At 44.5% G+C, this 20,064-nt stretch overlaps 1 protein-coding gene across 5 annotated transcripts in view; it reads right to left on the minus strand.

The window, feature by feature from the left end:
* Positions 1-20,064, minus strand: part of LOC119458642 (protein Hook homolog 1-like) — a 140,847-nt gene that overhangs the window by 80,980 nt on the left and 39,803 nt on the right. For all 5 annotated transcript variants that reach the window (XM_049671330.1, XM_049671331.1, XM_049671332.1 and 2 more), the window contains exon 3: positions 15,289-15,456. In XM_049671330.1, the coding sequence (XP_049527287.1) occupies positions 15,289-15,456 (168 nt within the window). The remainder of the gene's footprint in view (positions 1-15,288; positions 15,457-20,064) is intronic.

The raw sequence follows: 20,064 nt of genomic DNA on the forward strand, positions 1-20,064 counted from the left end.
TCTCATCTATATCAACGACTTACCTGATAGATTACGTTCATCAATTAACCTTTTTGCCGACGACTGCGTCATATACCGCGAAATTAACAGTGACTCTGATGTAGGTCTTCTTCAGTCCGATATCAACCACGCTCTCGACTGGGATAACATGTGGAACATGGAACTAAACACTAACAAATGCAAGTACATGTGTGTTTCTCGCCGTAATACCACACTGCCCTCATATCTTCTCAATACTAGTAACCTTGAATCTGTGTCCTCTTACAAATATCTAGGCGTATTTATTTCTTCCAATCTTTCTTGGAAGTTGCATGTTGACCATATAACCAACAACGCTAATCGCATGCTGGGCTACATACGCCGCAATTTTTATCTTTCTTCTAGTTCTGTAAAATTACTTCTTTACAAATCGTTAGTTCGTACTAAACTGGAATATGCTGCATCTGTCTGGGACCCCAGTCGAGAGACGCTCATCTATCAACTTGAAGCTGTCCAGAACCGGGCGGCTCGCTTCATTCTTTCCAATTATCACCGTAACTCCAGCGTCACTACTATGAAAACAAGCTTATCGTTACCACTGCTATCACAACGTAGGAAAATATTCCGTCTTTGCCTATTCCATAAGATATATCATGACAACCCCATTCTTAAGAATAAATTGATAACCCCCTCGTGTTACGTTTCAGCCCGCATCGACCATCGTCATAAGGTTGGTATTCCTTATGCCACACCAACCATTTTTTCAATTCATTCATCCCCAGTACGTCAGCAAGTTGGAATCACCTTCCCCGATCCGTCGTAGAAATATCTGATAACGCTAAGTTCAAAGCTGCTTTAACAAACCTTCTGTTGTCACAAACATAATTGTAGCATTGTCAACTTTTTTTTTCTCTCTTTTTACCACGCCAATCTTTTTAAAACGTGTGTTCTGTGTTTTGTAGGCACATATTACTACTTCGAGCGTCATGTATTCCGTTTTTTCTGTTGCAAAATATTTATTTAGGCTTTGTTTGTTTAGCTGGTTTTCTCTCCTTGTGCTGTGCGCTACTTATTACTCTCCTTTTTTGTATTGATGCAACTTTATTTTTTTTTCCTTTTTCCCCCGTGAACCTCAATTATGCTAAGTTTTATATAAATTTACTGCTGTTTCTTGTTTTCCACTTCTTCGAATGTAACCCACTCCCCTCTGTAATGCCCTCGGGCCCTGAGGGTACTGAAATAAATAAATAAATAAATAAATAAATAAATAAATAAATAAATAAATAAATAAATAAAAAGTACCATCTAAGTGAATTAGAAAAGTGTTCGCGAAGAGATAACCTTCTTTTCTACAGCATACTTGATATCTTTTCAGAAATACTTCGCAGTCTGAAAGACAAGTAATTGACCTTATCAATAACTCCCTGCAACTTTCTTTGACGCCTGACAACATTGCCCATGCGCAGAGGATCGGTAGGTTTGCAGGCGGCAGCTTTTGACCGATCGTTCTGAAATTCACTGCCTCTAAAACAAAATAAATCACTGCTTTCTAAGCGTTCCCTGCACAAGGAAAAATAAGTCTAGATGAGTGGACACTTTTCTCTAACGACACGCCAGGCTAGAAAGGCTTTGGGTTAATACGGTAATACTTTAGGTTGTGTTTTTGAACTCTGGTTCAACAAACTGCCAACGGTACATGTTATGGTTATGACTCGTTAAGCAAAACGAAATAGGTCCGGCTTATGCTTCATCGCAACAACTACCGGTCGAGATATCATCTCGTCATCTCGGGTCTGGCGGCGAACTTTTTAGTTATGACAAGCTAGAGATACTGTGAAAGCAGAACACGACCGGCGACGAATGATAAACTAGTTGTAATAATTGCTAACCCGCGTAGCACTCACTCGAATAATGATGAGCTCTGCGCTATAGTTAATGACTGCGAGGTTGACATCGTTGCTATAACCGAAACTTGGTTATCCAATACTGTACATGATGATGAACTCTTCTACTGTAATAAAAGCTATCGAGTGTTCCGTCACGACAGATGTGATCGACGTGGTGGTGGTGGTGCACCTTTGAAAAGCATCGAGATCATGAAATCATGAAAGCATCGAGAGCCTCTTAATTCCTGGGACTGCGTCTCTGGAAATAATTTGGTCTTGTCTTATTACGAATTACAAAAAAACCGATTGCTTGCATGTGCTATCGACCACCGTTTTGTAGCAATCACTTTTACGGTACTTTTTACGGCAGCTTAAACCATGTGACTGCGCGATATCCTGGAGTGCCTGTTTCTATCGCAGGTGACCTCAATTTTCCATGTATAGTTTGGTCACACGATTACCCACATACTACGCTGCCTTGCTGTGATTTCAGCGACTTTCTTTCTATTTCTTCCGATTTTAGTTTGGCACAACTAGTAACAACACGTGTTACTGTAACCACGTCAACAGTTCTTGACTTTGTTTAAACATCGTCTCCAAGTATTCTCCGCCGATTACCGTCCTGCCAAGATTTAGCAATCATGCCATCATTCACTTTTTACCTTCCTTGCCTTCAGATAGAAAGCGCAAACGCTTCAATTTTATCCAAGACTACAAGAAAGCCAATTTCACAATAATCAACAGCAAACTAAGCTCATTCCTAGACGAATTTCCTTTGGTATGTCTGGACCGTGCAGTACAAGACAACTGGGAAGTGTTTCAAAGAAAAGTCATTCAGCTAATCAACTAGCACATCCCACAGAGGGTGTTTTCAAACTCTAATGCCCCGTGGTACAACCGCTACCTAAATCGTTTACCTACGCCAAAAAAACGGCTTTTTCGTGCTGCTCGGCTATCACAATGTGCTAATCGCTGCTCACGTTACAAAAGCGCAGCAGCCACTTACATGAGGGAACTAGGATCAACAAAACATTATTTATTCGCTTAACTTCTTCCGTCTATGTTTGTGTCTAATCCCAAATATTTCTGGGAAACAGTCCGAGGCAACAGGGAAGGTAAAGTGAGACGAATAACGCAATAGGTGGTTGAAATTCATGATCATCTATGCACCTCTGTATCAAACGAAGCCTTTATCACAGCTTTTTCCAACCTGTCTAGTGCGCAACAACTAACGCTGCCAGTACCCTTGCCGATGAATCCGATTATTGTTCGATCAGAGGGAATTCGCTGTTTAATCAAGAAGGTGAATAATTATTGCAAAAGCAATTATATGGACACTCCAGGCGCATTTATGTCGTCGCCGTCGTCATCGCCGTGAGGTTCCGTATAAAGTCCACGGGTGATAAAATCGTCGCCGCGCGCCGTACGCTGTATGTGCGAGTGAAGCATGCGACGGTAAGCCGGCAATCGCGGCTCGCACACGCAAAGGCGGGAAGCGGGAAGGAAGCACGCAGTCTTACACACTAGCGGCAAAAGGCGCCGCGAAACGGGTTTTTCTAAAGCCCCTTGATGTTAGAAAGTAGCGACACGCTTTCATCTACGCCGCAACACCCTCGCCGGCGCGGTCAACCTCCTCTTTTATTGCGATAGCAATTATATGGACACTCAAAAGCAGATTTCTGCCGTCGGTGTCGCCGTCGCCGTGAGGTTCCGTATGACGTCAATGGAGATGAAATCGTCGCCGCGCGCCGCCGAACGCTGTATGTGCGAGTGAAAGGGCGCGAGGAGCGCGCGCTTTCCGCGCTTTCACGGGGAGTGAACGCACGGCGGAGAACAAACGCGCGTTCTGCGCCGTGCTCTCTTAAGGGCTGCAGAAGTAGGCGTCTCTTTCCTCCTTTACAATCACCATATATGTAGAGCAAACGCGCCTTCTTCCGACGCGCGAGAGGCCGTGGGGGAGGGGGGGGAGGGAAGGGAGGCGACGTTTAGCTGCGGCACCAAGTGCCTATAGCGCCAACCTTTCCCTTTCCCTCAAGAACCACTTATCATCATCATTTATATCAGAGGCTCCGGCAACAGTCACCAACGCCGCACGCATTTTGAGCGAACGCGTGCAAAACGCCGACGGCGTCGACAACAGTTCTCCGTGTTGCCGGTGCTGCTGCATGTCCAAGTTTATACAGCTGATAAGGCTAACATCATTACTCTGTATAGCTCTCTACAAATTTGCTATCGCAATTGATGCTTCGCCTTTTAGGTGAAACTGCGACAACTTTTTCTCCCCCTCTTTCGCGGAGGCAGCGCATCCGCCACGCTGAATGGCTGCGGCGCGCGAGACTACCCCGTCAGGTGACCCTGACGTCACGAAAACAGCGCGAAACTTGCTTTCCTGCCCGTCATGCGCAGTCCAAGTGGTGGTCGCCCTGTCGCTCCGAACGTGTGTTTCCCAAGTTTTTCCATCCTTTCGTAGGAATCTGGGATTAGTTCTCCGTGAAAATGCCTTGCTGCTGCGCGTTTCAATGCAGCAGTAGGCCAGAGAAAGGGCAAGCCTTATTTTATATCCCCCGAGGTGAACGGAATGTTGTGCGTCGGAAGCAGTGGCTCCATAACATCGGGAGAACGGATTTCGCCCCTTCTAAGCACGCCGTTCTTTGCGAGGTGAATGTTGCAGCTTTCCTCAAATTTGTGGATGAAGTTGCATGGAGATTTTAATGCTCTTCGCATAGCCGGACTCTTCGTTCAGTTCAATACAGAGCACCGATAACTGTGCATAATTTTTTTAAAGTGAGTCGGCTGAAATTTTTGTTCACTCTTCGAGCCGTGACAAAGCTTTTTGTGTTTTCGCGCGTGCGTTAGTTTTCAAATGTATGTAATTTGTGAGTTAATGCCTGTTACTCATATTTTGTAGTTGTGTGCGTGTGTGTGTGCGTGTTTGTGTATGTGCGTGCGTGTATGCGTGTATGTGCGTGCATGTATGTGTGTGCGTGTGATCCTTGCGTCTGATACTTGTGAAGCCAAGGAACTATTTTACTCTTATTGCGTGCTTATTGTATCTTTGCAAAGTTTCAATACTGCGAGCATTTTTTTTTCTTTACGTACTTTATGTTGCCAAGGCATGAACCGCAATATATAGGTAGATAAGTGGTATTACGTACTATGTATTATTCGCGCATGCTCATTAAGTACAAGCCACGCGCTTCTGATAATCTCCCTCAATTCTGATAAACTTGACATCTTGAAGTCTGTAAGTTAATTATCAAGTGCCAGTCTTAGCAGTTTCCGTGTAAGCAATCAGCCTTTTGTTCTTGTTTGTTTGTTTTTTTGTTTTTTGAGAGAGAGACTTAGGTTAATCCCAGAGGTGATGGAATGTAATTTCTTGTCGTTTCATAGTGACGGAATACAGGCACGTGTGTAAAGTTCTATGTTGGCTGTTTCGCAAACACAGCACGTATTTTGCACAGTGGCATTGGTACAAAGGCTTTTGGCCCACTCATTTTGGCGAATTCACTTTAAGTAAACTATCACTTTTCTTCTTGGTTACCTTTTCTGAGCCTTTTAAGAGCGAAGATTGTGAACCAAATTCTCGTTTATACTCTACGCTGTTTATATTGTATGCACCCAATACACCTCCGCGTTACCGACAACCCAAGTGGCGACGTAGAGGTAAACAGCTCAGCCACTGCTTGGTACTTATTTTTTCGGAGCGCTTCCGCTGTATTTATCGAAGCGTCCTAAAAAAAAATGTCACGACGTTCTATCGGAAACATACTTTCGTCATGACAGTTTCACAAGGGATAAATTCCCATACAACGCTTCAAAGGGCCGAATAAACAAGCGCGCGCATTGATTCTAATGCGGCTGCAGCGAGCCACTGGAGGGTTCAGCGCCGCGCCGGCCCGGTGAGGGGGAGAAATCCGAGGAGAATTGAGGAGGAAAGCGCGCGCGGGGGGGAGGGTGTCGCTACTTTCTAGCATCAAGGGGCTTTAGGTTATTCTTGCCGCGGCAGGGACCGCTCCTGGGCCGATTTTTTGCGGTTTGCCGCGTGCCGTGGATAGAGTGACCTAGAATATGGGAGAGTGTCCAAAGCGCGGGCTCCGGCGAGGGCCTTTTTCTGTGAACTGCCGCGACGCGCCGCTGCTGCTCCGGACCCGTGGGCTTTTCGCGCTCGCGAAGCGCGCGGGAAGCGAGGGTCGTCTGCTACGCGCTGTAGTTTTTTGCGTTCATTTTCCACGCAAAGCACTTAAACTTTATTTAACTTCAACAGTGTGGCGCTGCATGAAGCTTATCCATCTTTGAGCGTTTATTTGTGCTTGGGCAGCAAGATAATGCAAAAACTAACGTATCAAACTCATCAGCGCGGCCTATAGCTCCGGTGCTAGAGTTCGGGAACGGTATTGCGGTAACTGTGCTTGCGTAGAAGCGAGCTAAATGAGTCCGCGCAAGGAAAGAACGTAAATAAAGATGGGCGCGTGGGCAATAGAACCATGCTTGCAAGAATAAGAGTAACGAAAAAAGTAAATTACTCGCGAAGTCAAGTGAAATACGTGCGTGCAGTGACCGCTTCGCTCACCACTACGCGCTTTTCACTCACGGTCGGTAGTAGTTTAAAGTCATATGCATATGTATTTATTCATGAATTTTTTAGCCTCGACAATAATTTATCATGAACAGAGCGCAGTGAGAAGGTGTAAGGGAAACAAGAGAAGGAGCAGAGACGGTCTTAACGCCGCAATATTGTTGGCCAATTTCGCTTCAGAGATAGCCTACATGAAGAATTCTTGCTGTACGCTATCTCTTCAATATAAACTTCGCGCACGATGTACCTTAAGGTTCCCCGTGAGCGAAGCTGGTTTCAAATTCAGACATTCGAAAGAAAAGCCATTCCAGCCAATAGGTAAACAAACATAAAACAGGTGAACAAAGATATATTTTTCTACATTGAAATGAATAGATAGCTATTACTGGTCTAGCTATTTCCTCATTTCTTATGCAAAAGTTATTGCAGCAATAGCCTTGTTTTATTAATCCGTGAATACTCTCTGAAATTACCAACATGTAACTTCTCATTATACCATAGTTATTACGTAATGTGTGTTTTTTTACCTAAACTAACAAGCATTCATGGCGCGTGATGATGTTGGTGTTTGCATTATATTGAGTGGAAAATCGTCTTGAAAACAACAATCTTTGACGCACTACAAATATCGCCAATGATTCTACATATCCCTACAGTAGTTACCTTCAATCAGTAAAACATGAGAAGTTTATGTTCTGGTGATTAGTTGCCTCTTTCATTACGTAACTACAAGTACGTAATTATTTATAAGTTAGTATATTTGCTGTGTACGAACTATAGCGAGCATACGCAATGAATATTCCTAAAGTTACTTTCACGTTAAAATTCGCTTAGTGTTTGCGCTCTTGCAATACAAGAAGGCGAAAGACGAGTTGCACATCCGTAAAGCATCACGTTTCCGTTTTCTGACGTTCGCTCGTAATTATGAAATGAGACGTACGTACACAATGTTGCACTGTTAGCATTTCATTTATTTCGGTTTGTCTTCTTTTTGCCGCTTATATTTCTCGCGTACCTTTTACCTATACACGCCGTGCTATAGCTTACTGGCTTTGGTAGGTTGTACTGCTAAGCTCGAGGACGCGGGTTCGATTTCCGGCCACGGCGGCTTACATTTCGATGGAGGCGAAATGCATAAAACACCCGTGTACGTAGATATAGGTGCACTGTAAAGAACCCCAGGCGTTCGAGATTACCGGAGCCCTCTAAAACGGCGTCTCTCAAAGCCATTTTGTGATTTTTGGATGTAAAACCCCAAAAATTATCATACTATTATTACCCTTTACCTGTGCTCTAAGTTCTTCATGATATATAGGTATGTTCAACACGTTGACATCGAGATTGGCATTCAACACGTTCTTATCGTCACACCCACACCATCAGAGCGATTTCTGGGCGAAAAATGCGGGTTTGCACCACACGTGATATTGTTGTCGTTAATCGCGACGTGAATGCAAGTATGTCAAGTTACTAATGTCATGACCCATCAGTCATCTTAGTCACACATTTGTGCCTTTCCACACTATACTTTGGAATATATACCAAGTGAACGAGTATTTGTATTTATTTTTGGTACCGCGGCCCCACCGATGGACACATTACGCTTCCCATGAGCCTGTTAAGGATTTCGCCTTAATAAATAAACAGCAGAGCGCGACAGGCAGTCTTGTAAAACAAATCGAAGGAATGAAATAAAAGAAAGGGAACGATAGGGTGTAAAAGCGTTAGCATGAGCTCGCCATATCTTCCACGTTCTCCTGGTTGTCATCGCGATCTCCAGCTTATTTTCTTTTGCAGCACGTTCACGTCGGTCATTCCACGTATAACTAAATGACGTAAGCGCGCGGAATGCGTTACTCAAACAGCCGCGTAAACGCGGACCAAGTGTGCTAGAAGGAAACAGACAAAATACCCGTATTTACAGCCGGCAAACGCGTTTTCTGTGCGGTGAGTCACTGCGATATTACCTTGCGGTGACGTGGTATTTATTACATCCCAAATAATTGCGATGTTGGCTAATAGCAACCAAAATATCAGGCTCGTAGCAGACGCCCGCCGCCTTGGCGCGGCTTCCGCAGCGGAGAAAGCCCACGGGTCCGGTACAGCAGCGCCGCGGTGCGGGAGTTGACATAAAAAGGTCCTCGCTCCTCCCATGCATTCGCGCGGCGCTTTGGACACTCTCCCATATTCTAGGTCACTCTACCGTGGATGAAGGAGACCAATGAGAGCTGCCCGCTTCCGTAATGTGCGTAACTGGTGTCATGCGGACGCGCCCGACCGCTCGTTTCGTTAGAGTGACCTAGAAAATGGGAGAGTGTCCAAAGCGCCGCGCGAATGCATGGGAGGAGCGAGGACCTTTTATTGCGATAGCAATTATATGGACACTTGCACCGGATTTCTGCCGTCGGCGTCGCCGTCGTCGTCGCCGTGGTCGTCGCCGTCGTCGTCGCCGTCGCCGTCGCCGTGAGGTTCCCTATAGATAAAATCTTCGCCGCGCGCCGTATGCCCGACAGGAAGCGTGTGGGGACGCGCGCTATCACGGAGAGCGAACGCACTCAATCTCCCACGCGCAAGCAAGGAAGCGGAAAGCCAGCGCCGGAGGGAGCAGGGGGGGGGGGGGGGCACTTCTCTGCCAACAACCGCGCTCGTCGCTCGTCCGCAGTCTCTTATCTCTCCCACGCGCAAGCAAGGAAGCGGGAAGCCAGCGCCGGAGGAAGCGGGGGGGGGGGGGGGGGGGGGGGGGGGCGCACTTCTCTGCCAACAACCGCGCTCGTCGCTCGCTCGCACCGTCTCTTATCTCCACACGGCTCTGACCTTTAAGCGCCGTGCATTCGCAGTTCAGTTTCCGTTGAAGCGATAGACCGCACGTACCTTCGCCCGCTGCGGCGTATGCTTGCTGCCAGCGTTTTGACAGTCGTTGTCTGCTGTCATTCAGTGTGATCTCTTCGTGTTTGTGCGCGCTCACACCACGCTTGTTCATTCAGTTCGTAATAGTCGGGCCACATTTTCCAACGCACGCTACACACGCAATGCTGCCCGGATCGGCAGTACAGCGCTACAGGTGTGTCCCTTCGCACACGCTGCCCACGGGAAGCGCTTCTCATCAACACCACCGTTTCACACGCGCCTTCTCGTGGTCATCGAGTCTCTCTTCATGTCGGTCTACTTACGCCGCAGCACACCTGCTTACTTAATCAGCTCATGTTTACTACAATTCATATTGCTACCAAAGCCGCTCACCTTACTTCGTATGACATTGCTGTGTTGCTATCGCATTCATTGCTTCGCCCTTAGGGCGAAACTGTGACATTTCTTTTTTGTGTGAACTCCCGCGCCGCGGCGCTGCTGTACCGGACCCGTGGGCTTTCTCCGCTGCGGAAGCCGCGCCAAGGCGGCGGGCGTCTGCTACGATCCCGATATTTTGGTTGCTATTAGCCAACATCGCAATAATTTGGGATATATTAAGTACCACGTTACCGCAAGGTAATACCGCAGTGACTCACCGCACGGAGAATGCGTTTGCCGGCTGTGAATACGGGTATTTTGTCTATTTCCTTCTAGCTCGCTTGGTCCGCGCTTACGCGGCTGTTTGAGTAACGCATTGCGCGCGCTTACTTCATTTAGTTATTCGTGCAATGAGCAACGTGAACGTGCTGCAGAAGAAAATAAGCTGGAGATCGCGATGACAACCAGGAGGACGTGGAAGATATGGCGAGCTCATGCTAACGCTTTTACACCCTATCGTTCCCTTTCTTTTATTTCATTCCTTCGATTTGTTTACAAGACTGCCTGTCGCGCTCTGCTGTTTATTTATTAAGGCGAAATCCTTAACAGGCTCATGGGAAGCGTAATGTGTCCGTCGGTGGGGCCGCGGTACCAAAAATAAATACAAATGCTCGTTCACTTGGTATATATTTCAAAGTATAGCGTGGAAAGGCACAAATGTGTTGCTAAGATGACTGATGGGTCATGGCATTAGTAACTTAACATACTTTCATTCACGTCGCGATTAACGACAACAATATTACGTGTGGTGCAAACCCGCATTCTTCGGCCAGAAATCCCTCTGATACGGTGTGACGGTAAGACCGTGTTGAATGCCAATCTCGATCTCAGTGTGTCGAACTTGCTCATTTATTATGAAGAACTGAGAGCACAGGTAAAGGGTAATAATAGTAATGATATTTTCTGGGGTTTTACATAAAAAAATCACAATACATTGGCTATAAGAAACGCCGTATTGGAGGGCCCCGGTAATTTCGACCGCTAGGGGTTCTTTAACGTGTACCTATATCTATGTACACGGGTGTTTTATGCATTTCGCCTCCATCGAAATGTAAGCCGCCGTGGCCGGGAATCGAACCCGCGTCTTCGAGTTTAGCAGTCCAACCTACCAAAGCCACTAAGCTACCACGGCGTGTACGTAAAGGGTACGCGAGAAATAAACGGCGGCAAAAAACAAGACAAACCAAAATTAATGAAATGCTAACAGTGCAACATTGTGTACGTACGTCTCATTTCATAATTACGAGCGAACGTCAGAAAACGGAAACTTGATGCTTTACGGATGTGCAACTCGTCTTTCGCCTTCTTGTATTGCAAGAGCGCAAACACTAAGCGAATTTGAACGTGAAAGTAACTTTATAGGAATATTTATTGCGTATGCTCGCTAGTTCGTACACAGCAAATATACTTACTGATAAATAATTACGTACTTGTAGTTACATAATGCAAGAGGCAACTAATCACCAGAACATAAACTTCTCATGTTTTACTGATTGAAGGTAACTGTTTTAGGGATATGTAGAATCAATAGCGATATTTGTAGTGCATCAAAGATTGTAGTTTTCAAGACGATTTTCCACTCAATATAATGCAAGCACAAACATCATCACGCGCCATGAATGGTTGTTAGTTTATGTAAAAAATCACACGTTAAGCAATAACTATTATATCATGAGAAGTTATATGTTGGTAATTTCAGAGAGGATTCATGGATTAATAAAACAAGGCTATTGCTGCAATACCTTTTGCATAAGACATGAGTAAATAGCTAGGCCAGTAGTACCTATCTATTCATTTCAATGTAGAAAAATATATATTTGTTCACCATTTTATGTTTGTTTACCTATTGGCTGGAATGGCCTTTTTTCGAATGTCTGAATTTGAAACCAGCTTCGCTCACGGTGAACCTTAAGGTACATCGTGCGCGAAGTTTGTATTGAAGAGATAGCGTACAGCAAGAATTGTTCATGTACCGCGCTATCCACTGAAGCGAAATTGGCCAACAATATTGCGGCGTTAGGGCCGCCTCTGCTCCTTCTCTTGTTTCCCTTACACCTTCTCACTGCGCTCTGTTCATGATAAAGTATTGTCGAGGCTAACAAATTCATGAATAAATACATATGCATATGGCTCTAAACTACTACCGACCGTGAGTGAAAAGCGCGTAGTGATGAGCGAAGCGGTCACTGCAAGCACGTAAGTATTTCACTTGACTTCGCGAGTAATTTACTTTTTTCGTTACTCGTATTCTTGCAAGCATGGTGCTATTGCCCACGTGCCCATCTTTTTTTACGTTCTTTCCTTGCGCAGACTCATTTAGCGCGTTTCTGTGCACGCACAGTTACCGTAACACCGTTCTCGAACTCTAGCACCGGAGCTAGGCCGCGCTGATGAGTTTGATACGTTAGTTTTTGCATTATCTTGCTGCCCAAGCACAAAGAAACACTCAAAGATGGATAACCTCCATGCAGCGCCACACTGTTGAAGTTAAATAGAGTTTAAGTGCTTTGCGTGGAAAATGAACGCAAAAAACTACAGCGCGTAGCAGACGACCCTCGCTTTCCGCGCGCTTCGCGAGCGCGAAAAGCCCACGGGTCCGGAGCAGCAGCGGCGCGGCGCGGCAGTTCACAGAAAAAGGCCCTCGCCGGAGCCGGCGCTTTGGACACTCTCCCATATTCTAGGTCACTCTAGTTTCGTACTCGCGTCCGGTGTAGCCGGAAACTCGTTTCGCATTATCATCTGCACGCGTCAGCTCCCGGACGGAGCTGACGGATAGTTCGAGAAGGGGGGAGGAGTTTATGCTGTCACGTGACTGCCGCAGCGGCGCGCCGCCAGTTGATGTGGTCGCCCTGCCGCAGCTTCGTTTTGCCGCTAGTGTGTACGGGCCATTATAGTCGCGCACAGTGCTCCGGAGCAACGTGCTCCGCAGGAAGGGTAGGGAGGTGGAGGGACCGCGCTTTACTGCGTCCGCGCGCTCCCGCCGGCCGGAAGGCTCCAGGGGGAGGGTTGGCTCTGCTTCTGTATTTTGAAAGGCATCTGCGGCGGGGCACAGTCCCCGTGGTTTCGCGGCTAAGATGCGAGCGCCGGCACGATTCGTTCGCTGCTGCTGGCGCGCTCACTCGCTCCAGTGTGTTCACAGCGAGTTCCGCGGTCGAGATGCGTTCATGTTCGGTTGTGCGCACGCGACACCATGCTTGTTAATTTAGTTAGTGTCCCTATGTTTGCAAGTTTATACGGTCGATAAAACTGATATCCTTACTTTGTATGGCTGTCCACTGATTTGCTATCGCAGTCGATGTTTCGCCTGTCGGGCAAAACTGGAGCTTTTTTTCATGTGGCTGTGACGGCCTAACCGTTAGGTTCTAAAAAACACTACCGAATATTCCTCTATTAGAACTTATACTCGCGCAGTCACACCAAAATTCTTCTTTTCTCCAAGAATGGCTCCAAGACAGAATCATCCCCCTCCATAAACCTGGAGCACCACATTACCCGCCTAATCCCCCCCCCCCTAATTTCACTTTCGTTTGTCCCATCTAAGATATTAGAACACATCATATTTACCCACCGCGTTACGTTTCTTGATGACAATTTTTTTACACCGGGACAGTATGACTTGCTTTCGAAAATCTTATTTCTGTGAAACACAATTAACTACTTCTTTTCACCAATGACCTACACTTATCTCGTCACTCTCGACCTACTACCAACTGTGTCTTTCTCGATTTTATTAAAGCTTTGACAAAGCAAATCACTCGTACTATTTTGCAAAGCTTGCGTAAGATTGATGCACTTTTGCTTGATTTGATTTGCGCTTTCCTTACTAGCCATACGCAGTTCGTCTTTACTAACGATGACGACTCACCTACTGCTCCAGTACGGCCAGGTCTTCCACAGGGATCCGTGCTCCTGCCCTAATTCTTTCTGATTTACATTAGTCAACTACCTAATAACATTTCTTCAAACAGATGCTTATTCGCAGACAATTGCATAATTTATCGCTTAATGACAAATGATAACAACGTCAGTGTTCTTCAAGATTTGCAGGTTATTCTTAACTGGTGCATCAAATGGAAAATTGATTTAAATGTAGGTAAATGTAAATGGCGTGCGCGTGTGTCACACTTCATCAAGGTGCCCAAAGTACACTCTCAATAATACTGCTATTTTCTCTGTCTCATTCATCAACTACTTCATTGCAATCATTACCAGCAGCCTAACGTGGAAGGATCATGTAGATTCAATCACTGCAGACGCTAACCGAAAGTTAGGATATATCAAACAGAACTTCTCCTTAGCACCACTTCCGGTAAAAAAAAGAAGTTCATGTACACTACACACATTCGTCCACTTCTAGACTACGCTTCATCTATCCGGGATGCGGGTAGCGTCACTTTAGAAGTCACAATATCCCTGCGCTTGTTTCATATCATCAGAGTTAAGGCGCATGTCCAGTGAAGTCAGAGCTTAACCTTTCCGTACTTGCAACAGGCTGGCAGTTGTCTCGCCTCTGTTTGTTCCACAAAGCATTTTATTACAATCACTGCCTCCAAACGCGTTTGATAAAATCGTACTTGTCCTCACGTGCTGACCATGCACGAAAGGTAAGTGTGTCAGGATGGAAAACCTTAACATATTCTGAATACGTTGTGCCGAAATATTGTATCGATTGGAAGCCACCTCCATCAAAACACAGTACTACTAACTGGCCCCTCCCGCTTTCGTGCTGCGCTACATCCGTTCTTGACTGTTTGTTCCTGTTTGACATTGAACTACTTGTGTTCCTCTGCTCAATTATTTTTGTACTGCATTGTAGTTTTGCCTGTTTACTTATGATTGCCTGTTTGTCGTTTTTTTTTTCTTTTTGCTGATGCCTGAGAACTTACGTAAGTATCCTATTGCCATCTTCCAAACGTTTTCCCACAAAATGTGTGAACACTTGGTGCTTCCTTCTCTAGCAAAGGCAGAAGTGCAATGCGCAAGGAAACGTACTATAAGGTATTCTGTATAGATTTTGTTTTATAGGGTCCAGTGTGTTTACTGTCGCACTGAATGGGCTTGGTCATTTATTTTAATTAGACAACCAAAAGGTACCAGAGGTGGTAAATGGCAGAGAGGGTGCGATCATTGCACAATCAGCGGTTACGCAAAATAGAACAAATGAATGCAAAAGAAAGTAGATTCAATGAAGACATTATTATATTACATTTAACGAGGTTTAAACAAGGAAACCATTCATCTCATAAGCTACCAGAAGAATGATAAAAACGAACTCGAACTAAAGAATTGCCATAAACGCATAAGAAAAGATGCAAGCACACGATTGTAATGTTTAATTTTTCGATAAGTTCAAGTACCACTATTTCACAAGGGAAAGTTGACTGGTTAACTGCGTTTTTGAGAGAGGAATGCTACTCATTCACCCAAAAGACAAGGGGAGAACTGGGAAATTTTTACATGTTTGCGAAAATGTGTCAAAAATATAAAATAGCGGACCTCTCATTTTCGTTTACCGAACGCTTCAATAACCAATGTCACAAAAAAAGAATAAGAAGATTGTACCAGCTGTTTGTGATTGTTGGTGGCCTTCGCGAGGGTCAAGTGCAGCTCCTCCATATGGTGAACCTCTTCTTCGCACAGCTGCTCCAGATTAGCTAGGCATCGGCCTTGTTCCGTCAGACATGTGGTTAACTCCACGCCATGGGCCTCGGTCAGTCGATGCTCTTGTAGCTGCGTAAAGCATTTTGTCTTGCTCTAGTTGCATTCGATAGACGTCTACATAACGAAGCACTGCAGATATAAAATTGTTCCAAATAATTTTCCAAGTGACACGCCAGCTAAAATGCGACACCCGTTTATCTGTCCAGTCCTTGCTTCTCAATAAATTTGATCAAGCTTTCCTTCCCCCATAACACGAAAGCTGGCTTCATTGAATGTTCAATCATATGAGTCAAAATCGCGTTGGTCAAAGTCATTCAACATCTATGGCAAAACGACAAGTACTCAGATGTTTAACTGTAAAATTCTGATTGTTTCAGATTGTAGGTAGTCGTGCTTGACAATATTATGAAACTATCATGTCGAACATCACCGACGATAGCAAGTTCTAAGCAGTACGTATTGCGGCTACATTCAAAGCCCTAATGCATCACGTAATCTAAAATGCTTACATGAGGCGTTACATGCCGTCACTTTCACATCACTGCATGAAATGTAGGTCCGATTGTGAACAAGGATTTCATAGGGAACTCGAGAGCGCAAGAAGTGTCTGCCACTTCTTTTAATTTCTTATCTGTGTTTTAATCAGTATTTGAATGACTTTTCTTAACTTCTCGATCGTTTTTATACTGTTCATGCAAACGCCATCTTGTCAAACTTCGCCTGCGGCCTTTTTCCTGTTCAGTGAGTTATCGTTCAAATCATTAAATTTCTTAGATATTTCGTAAAATATAAGTAGCAATGCACAACTCCATTGCACTGCATCAAATGTCTAGACAACTTCATTTTTAAAAAAGCCCAGTGGAAAACTTCCCTGATGCCACCATGACACCATGCACCTTTTTCGACAGACAATACAAAAACTCAGAGTGAGAATTTGTCCGTTGAGTCTTTCGATTTACGACTTGACTTTCGCTGTGGAACTCCACAGACAAATCTTTACATCCTGACAATTCAAACTAATTCAGTGTTTCTGCACCACCAGCCTTATCCATTTCTAGCCTTGAAAAAAACATTGTAATTGTTTCTTGGCTTCTTATGATATGATTAATAAAAGCCGGGCCCCTCGGTTCCCTTTCTTCTCGTTCATTACATAACGAGGGCTTGAATCCGGCAACAGTGATGCCTTCAGGTAGCATATGTGGGTTTATTGACAAGTTGCCATCAACCAAAAAGATCACGTGCTCGTGACGCCTGCGGTAGAAAGGATGGGCCACATCCGCCGCTTAGGTTTGTGAGTGGTGGCGCTGGCTAACACTACCGGGGTTCTGGTTGTAAAACATAAATACCCCAGAAAGTGCATGGCAAAACGGCTCCGCGGTAGCTCAATGGTAAAAGCATCGCACGCGTAATGCGAAGACGTGGCATCGTTCCCCACCTGCGGACCATTGTTTTTCATCCATTTTCATTTGCATTCACTTGCCATTTCTTAAATTCAATTAGTAAGCGCAAGTAATTTCCCCTATGTTGTCCTTGGTGTCATTGTTTCTTGGCTTCGTATGATATGATTAGGGCTCCGTGTTTTCGGATAAATCCGATAAACACTCGCCGGTAAAATTTTTGACAATTCGGGTTTATCCGATAAACTCCGATTTTAACGGCCATATGACCCTGTTTCGTTCTATATCGAAAGGGCATGTTCTAAGCAGTCATTGATACATCGGTCGGTTTGGCGGATATGAAGTTTACCTCACGTAAACAGTATCTCCTAGACCACACACATCGTACGTTAAACAAATCGCTTGTCGTGCACGGAGCGAGATACGTATAACCGCCCAACGACTGTCCCAGACCTTCATAGATACTACGCTGCTGTCGCTGAAAAGTGGAGCCAGACAGTTGAGAGGAACCTCTTCGATGCACTCCAGTACAGCAGTGAATCGTTTTGGTATAGTGTTAGAATTCTGAATCTAAATGCGAATCATGAGTTACCCCACGCGTTCGAGACCTATGCGCCGATGTTTAAGTTACTGTTTCTTGAAACTGACGACATGAGCGAACTCATGAGTGATTTTGCGAACTATCAGAAATAATTAATCAGTAACATTGTTACTGATTTAATTAAATGATTTAATTTGATTAAATAATTAATCAGCAACCTGTAGGGAAGCTCTCCCAAGAAACAAAGGACCTAATAAAGAAACGACAAAACATGAAAGTGTCCAACTCAAGAGATCAGATAGAATTCGCTGAACTGTCAAAACTGATTAACAAGAAGAAAGTACGGGATATTCGAAATTATAACGTGGGAAAATTGAGGAAGCCGTAAAATATGGACGCAGCATGAAATCAGTAAGAAGAAAACTAGGCATAGGAGAAGGCAAGATGTATGCACTGAAAGATAAGCATGGTAATATCATCAGCAATTTCGATGACATAGTAAAAGCAGCAGAATAATTCTATACTGACCTGTACAGTATACCCAAAACAGCCAAGCTACTTTCATTCGAAATAGTGATGAACCGGGTACAGAAGCTCCTTCTATAACTAGCGATGAAGTTAGAAGGGCCTTGAAAGACATGACCAGGGGAAAAGCGCCTGGAGAAGATGGAATAACAGTAGATTTAATCAAAGATGGAGGAGATATCATGCTTGAAAAGCTTGCGGCCCTTTATACGCAATGCCTCACAACTTCAAGTGTACCAGAGAGCTGGAAGAACGCCAACATTATACTTATCCATAAGAAGGGAGACGTTAAAGAATTGAAGAATTAGAGACCCATTAGTTTGCTTTCAGTATTGTATAAAATATTCACCAAGATAATTTCCAATAGAATCAGGACAACACTTGACTTCAGTCGACCAAGAGAACAGGCTGGCTTCAGGAAGGGATATTCTACGATGGACCATATCCATGCCATCAATCAGGTAATCGAGAAATCTGCGGAGTACAATCAACCTCTCTATATGGCTTTCATAGATTATGAAAAGGCATTCGATTCAGTAGAGATACCAGCAGTCATAGAGGCATTGCGCAATCAAGGAGTAGAGGAGGCATACGTGAATATCTTAGCAAATATCTACAAGGATTCCACAGCTACCTTGGTTCTCCACAAGAAAAGTAGAAAGATACCTATCAAGAAAGGGGTCAGGCAAGGAGACACAATCTCTCCAATGCTATTCACTGCATGCTTAGAAGAAGTATTCAAGCGCTTAGACTGGGAAGGATTAGGAGTGAGGATCGACGGCGAATATCTCAGCAACCTTCGGTTTGCAGATGACATTGTCCTATTGAGCAACAATGGAGAGGAATTACAACAAATGATTGAGGACCTTCATCGAGAAAGTGCAAGAATTGGGTTGAAGATGAATATGCAGAAGACAAAGATAATGTTCAATAGCCTGGCAAGGGAAGAAGAATTCAGGATCGCCAGTCAGCCTCTAGAGTCTGTAAAGGAATATGTTTATCTAGGTCAATTACTCACAGGGGACCCTGATCATGAGAAAGAAATTTACAGAAGAATAAAATTGGGTTGGAGTGCATACGGCAGGCATTGCCAAATCCTGACTGGGAGCTTACCACTGTCGTTGAAAAGAAAAGTGTACAATCATTGCATTCTACCGGTGCTAACATATGGGGCAGAAACTTGGAGGTTAACAAAGAAGCTCGAGAACAAGTTAAGGATCGCACAAAGAGCGATGGAACGAAAAATATTAGGCCTAACATTAAGAGACGGGAAGAGAGTGGTGTGAATCAGAGAGGAAATGGGGATAGCCAATATTCAAATTGACGTTAAGAGAAAAAAATAGAGCTGGGCAGGTCATGTAATGTTTAGGATGGATAACCGGTGGACCATTAGGGTTACAGAATGGATACCAAGAGAAGGGAAGCACAGTCGAGGACGGCAGAAAACCAGGTGGGGTGATGAAGTTAGGAAATTTGCAGGCGCAAGTTAGAATCGGCTAGCGCAAGACAGGGGTAATTGGAGATAGCAGGGAGAGGCCTTCGTCCTGCAGTGGACATAAATATAGGCTGATGATGATGATGATGATGATGATGATGATGATGATGATGATGATGATGAACATTGTTGAACCCCTGTCGCTTTGGAGACTTGACACTGTCCAGTGGCCAATGCATTCTCGCTGCGCGCTGGGTCTTCTAGCGCAAACGTTGAAATTTGGGCATCTTCAAAGCTCAGAATTGTCAATCGAAAGGAGCCTGCTTCCATCAGTGGCAGAAACCTCGTAAAGTATGATCGCATCTATTACAACAAGCTTTAATTTTGTAATACGCGCAAACGTAGGTGTTTTGTGTTCAAGTATTTGTGCTTGTGTGTATATTTGTTTGTCCGTTCAAACCTTCCAGACAACAAAAATACGCTTCGTGTGTTCTGGTGTTTTCGTGTTTAGATATCACTTCATCTAAGTTTTTGGAGTATTCAGAATAATGCAAAATTTAACTCCGAATTTCGGAGAATTGGGGATTTACGAGACATAAACTCCGATAAGCTAACTGCCAGAAAATAAACTCCGAAAGACACCTTCCGAATTTTAAGAAAAATAAACTGCGAAAACACGGAGTCCTAGATGTGATTCATAAAAATCGGGCCCTTCGGTTCCCTTTCTTCTCGTTCATATATATATATATATATATATATATATATATATATATATATAT

Source organism: Dermacentor silvarum, chromosome 7 (assembly GCF_013339745.2).
Source record: "Dermacentor silvarum isolate Dsil-2018 chromosome 7, BIME_Dsil_1.4, whole genome shotgun sequence".
Classification (NCBI taxonomy): domain Eukaryota; kingdom Metazoa; phylum Arthropoda; class Arachnida; order Ixodida; family Ixodidae; genus Dermacentor; species Dermacentor silvarum.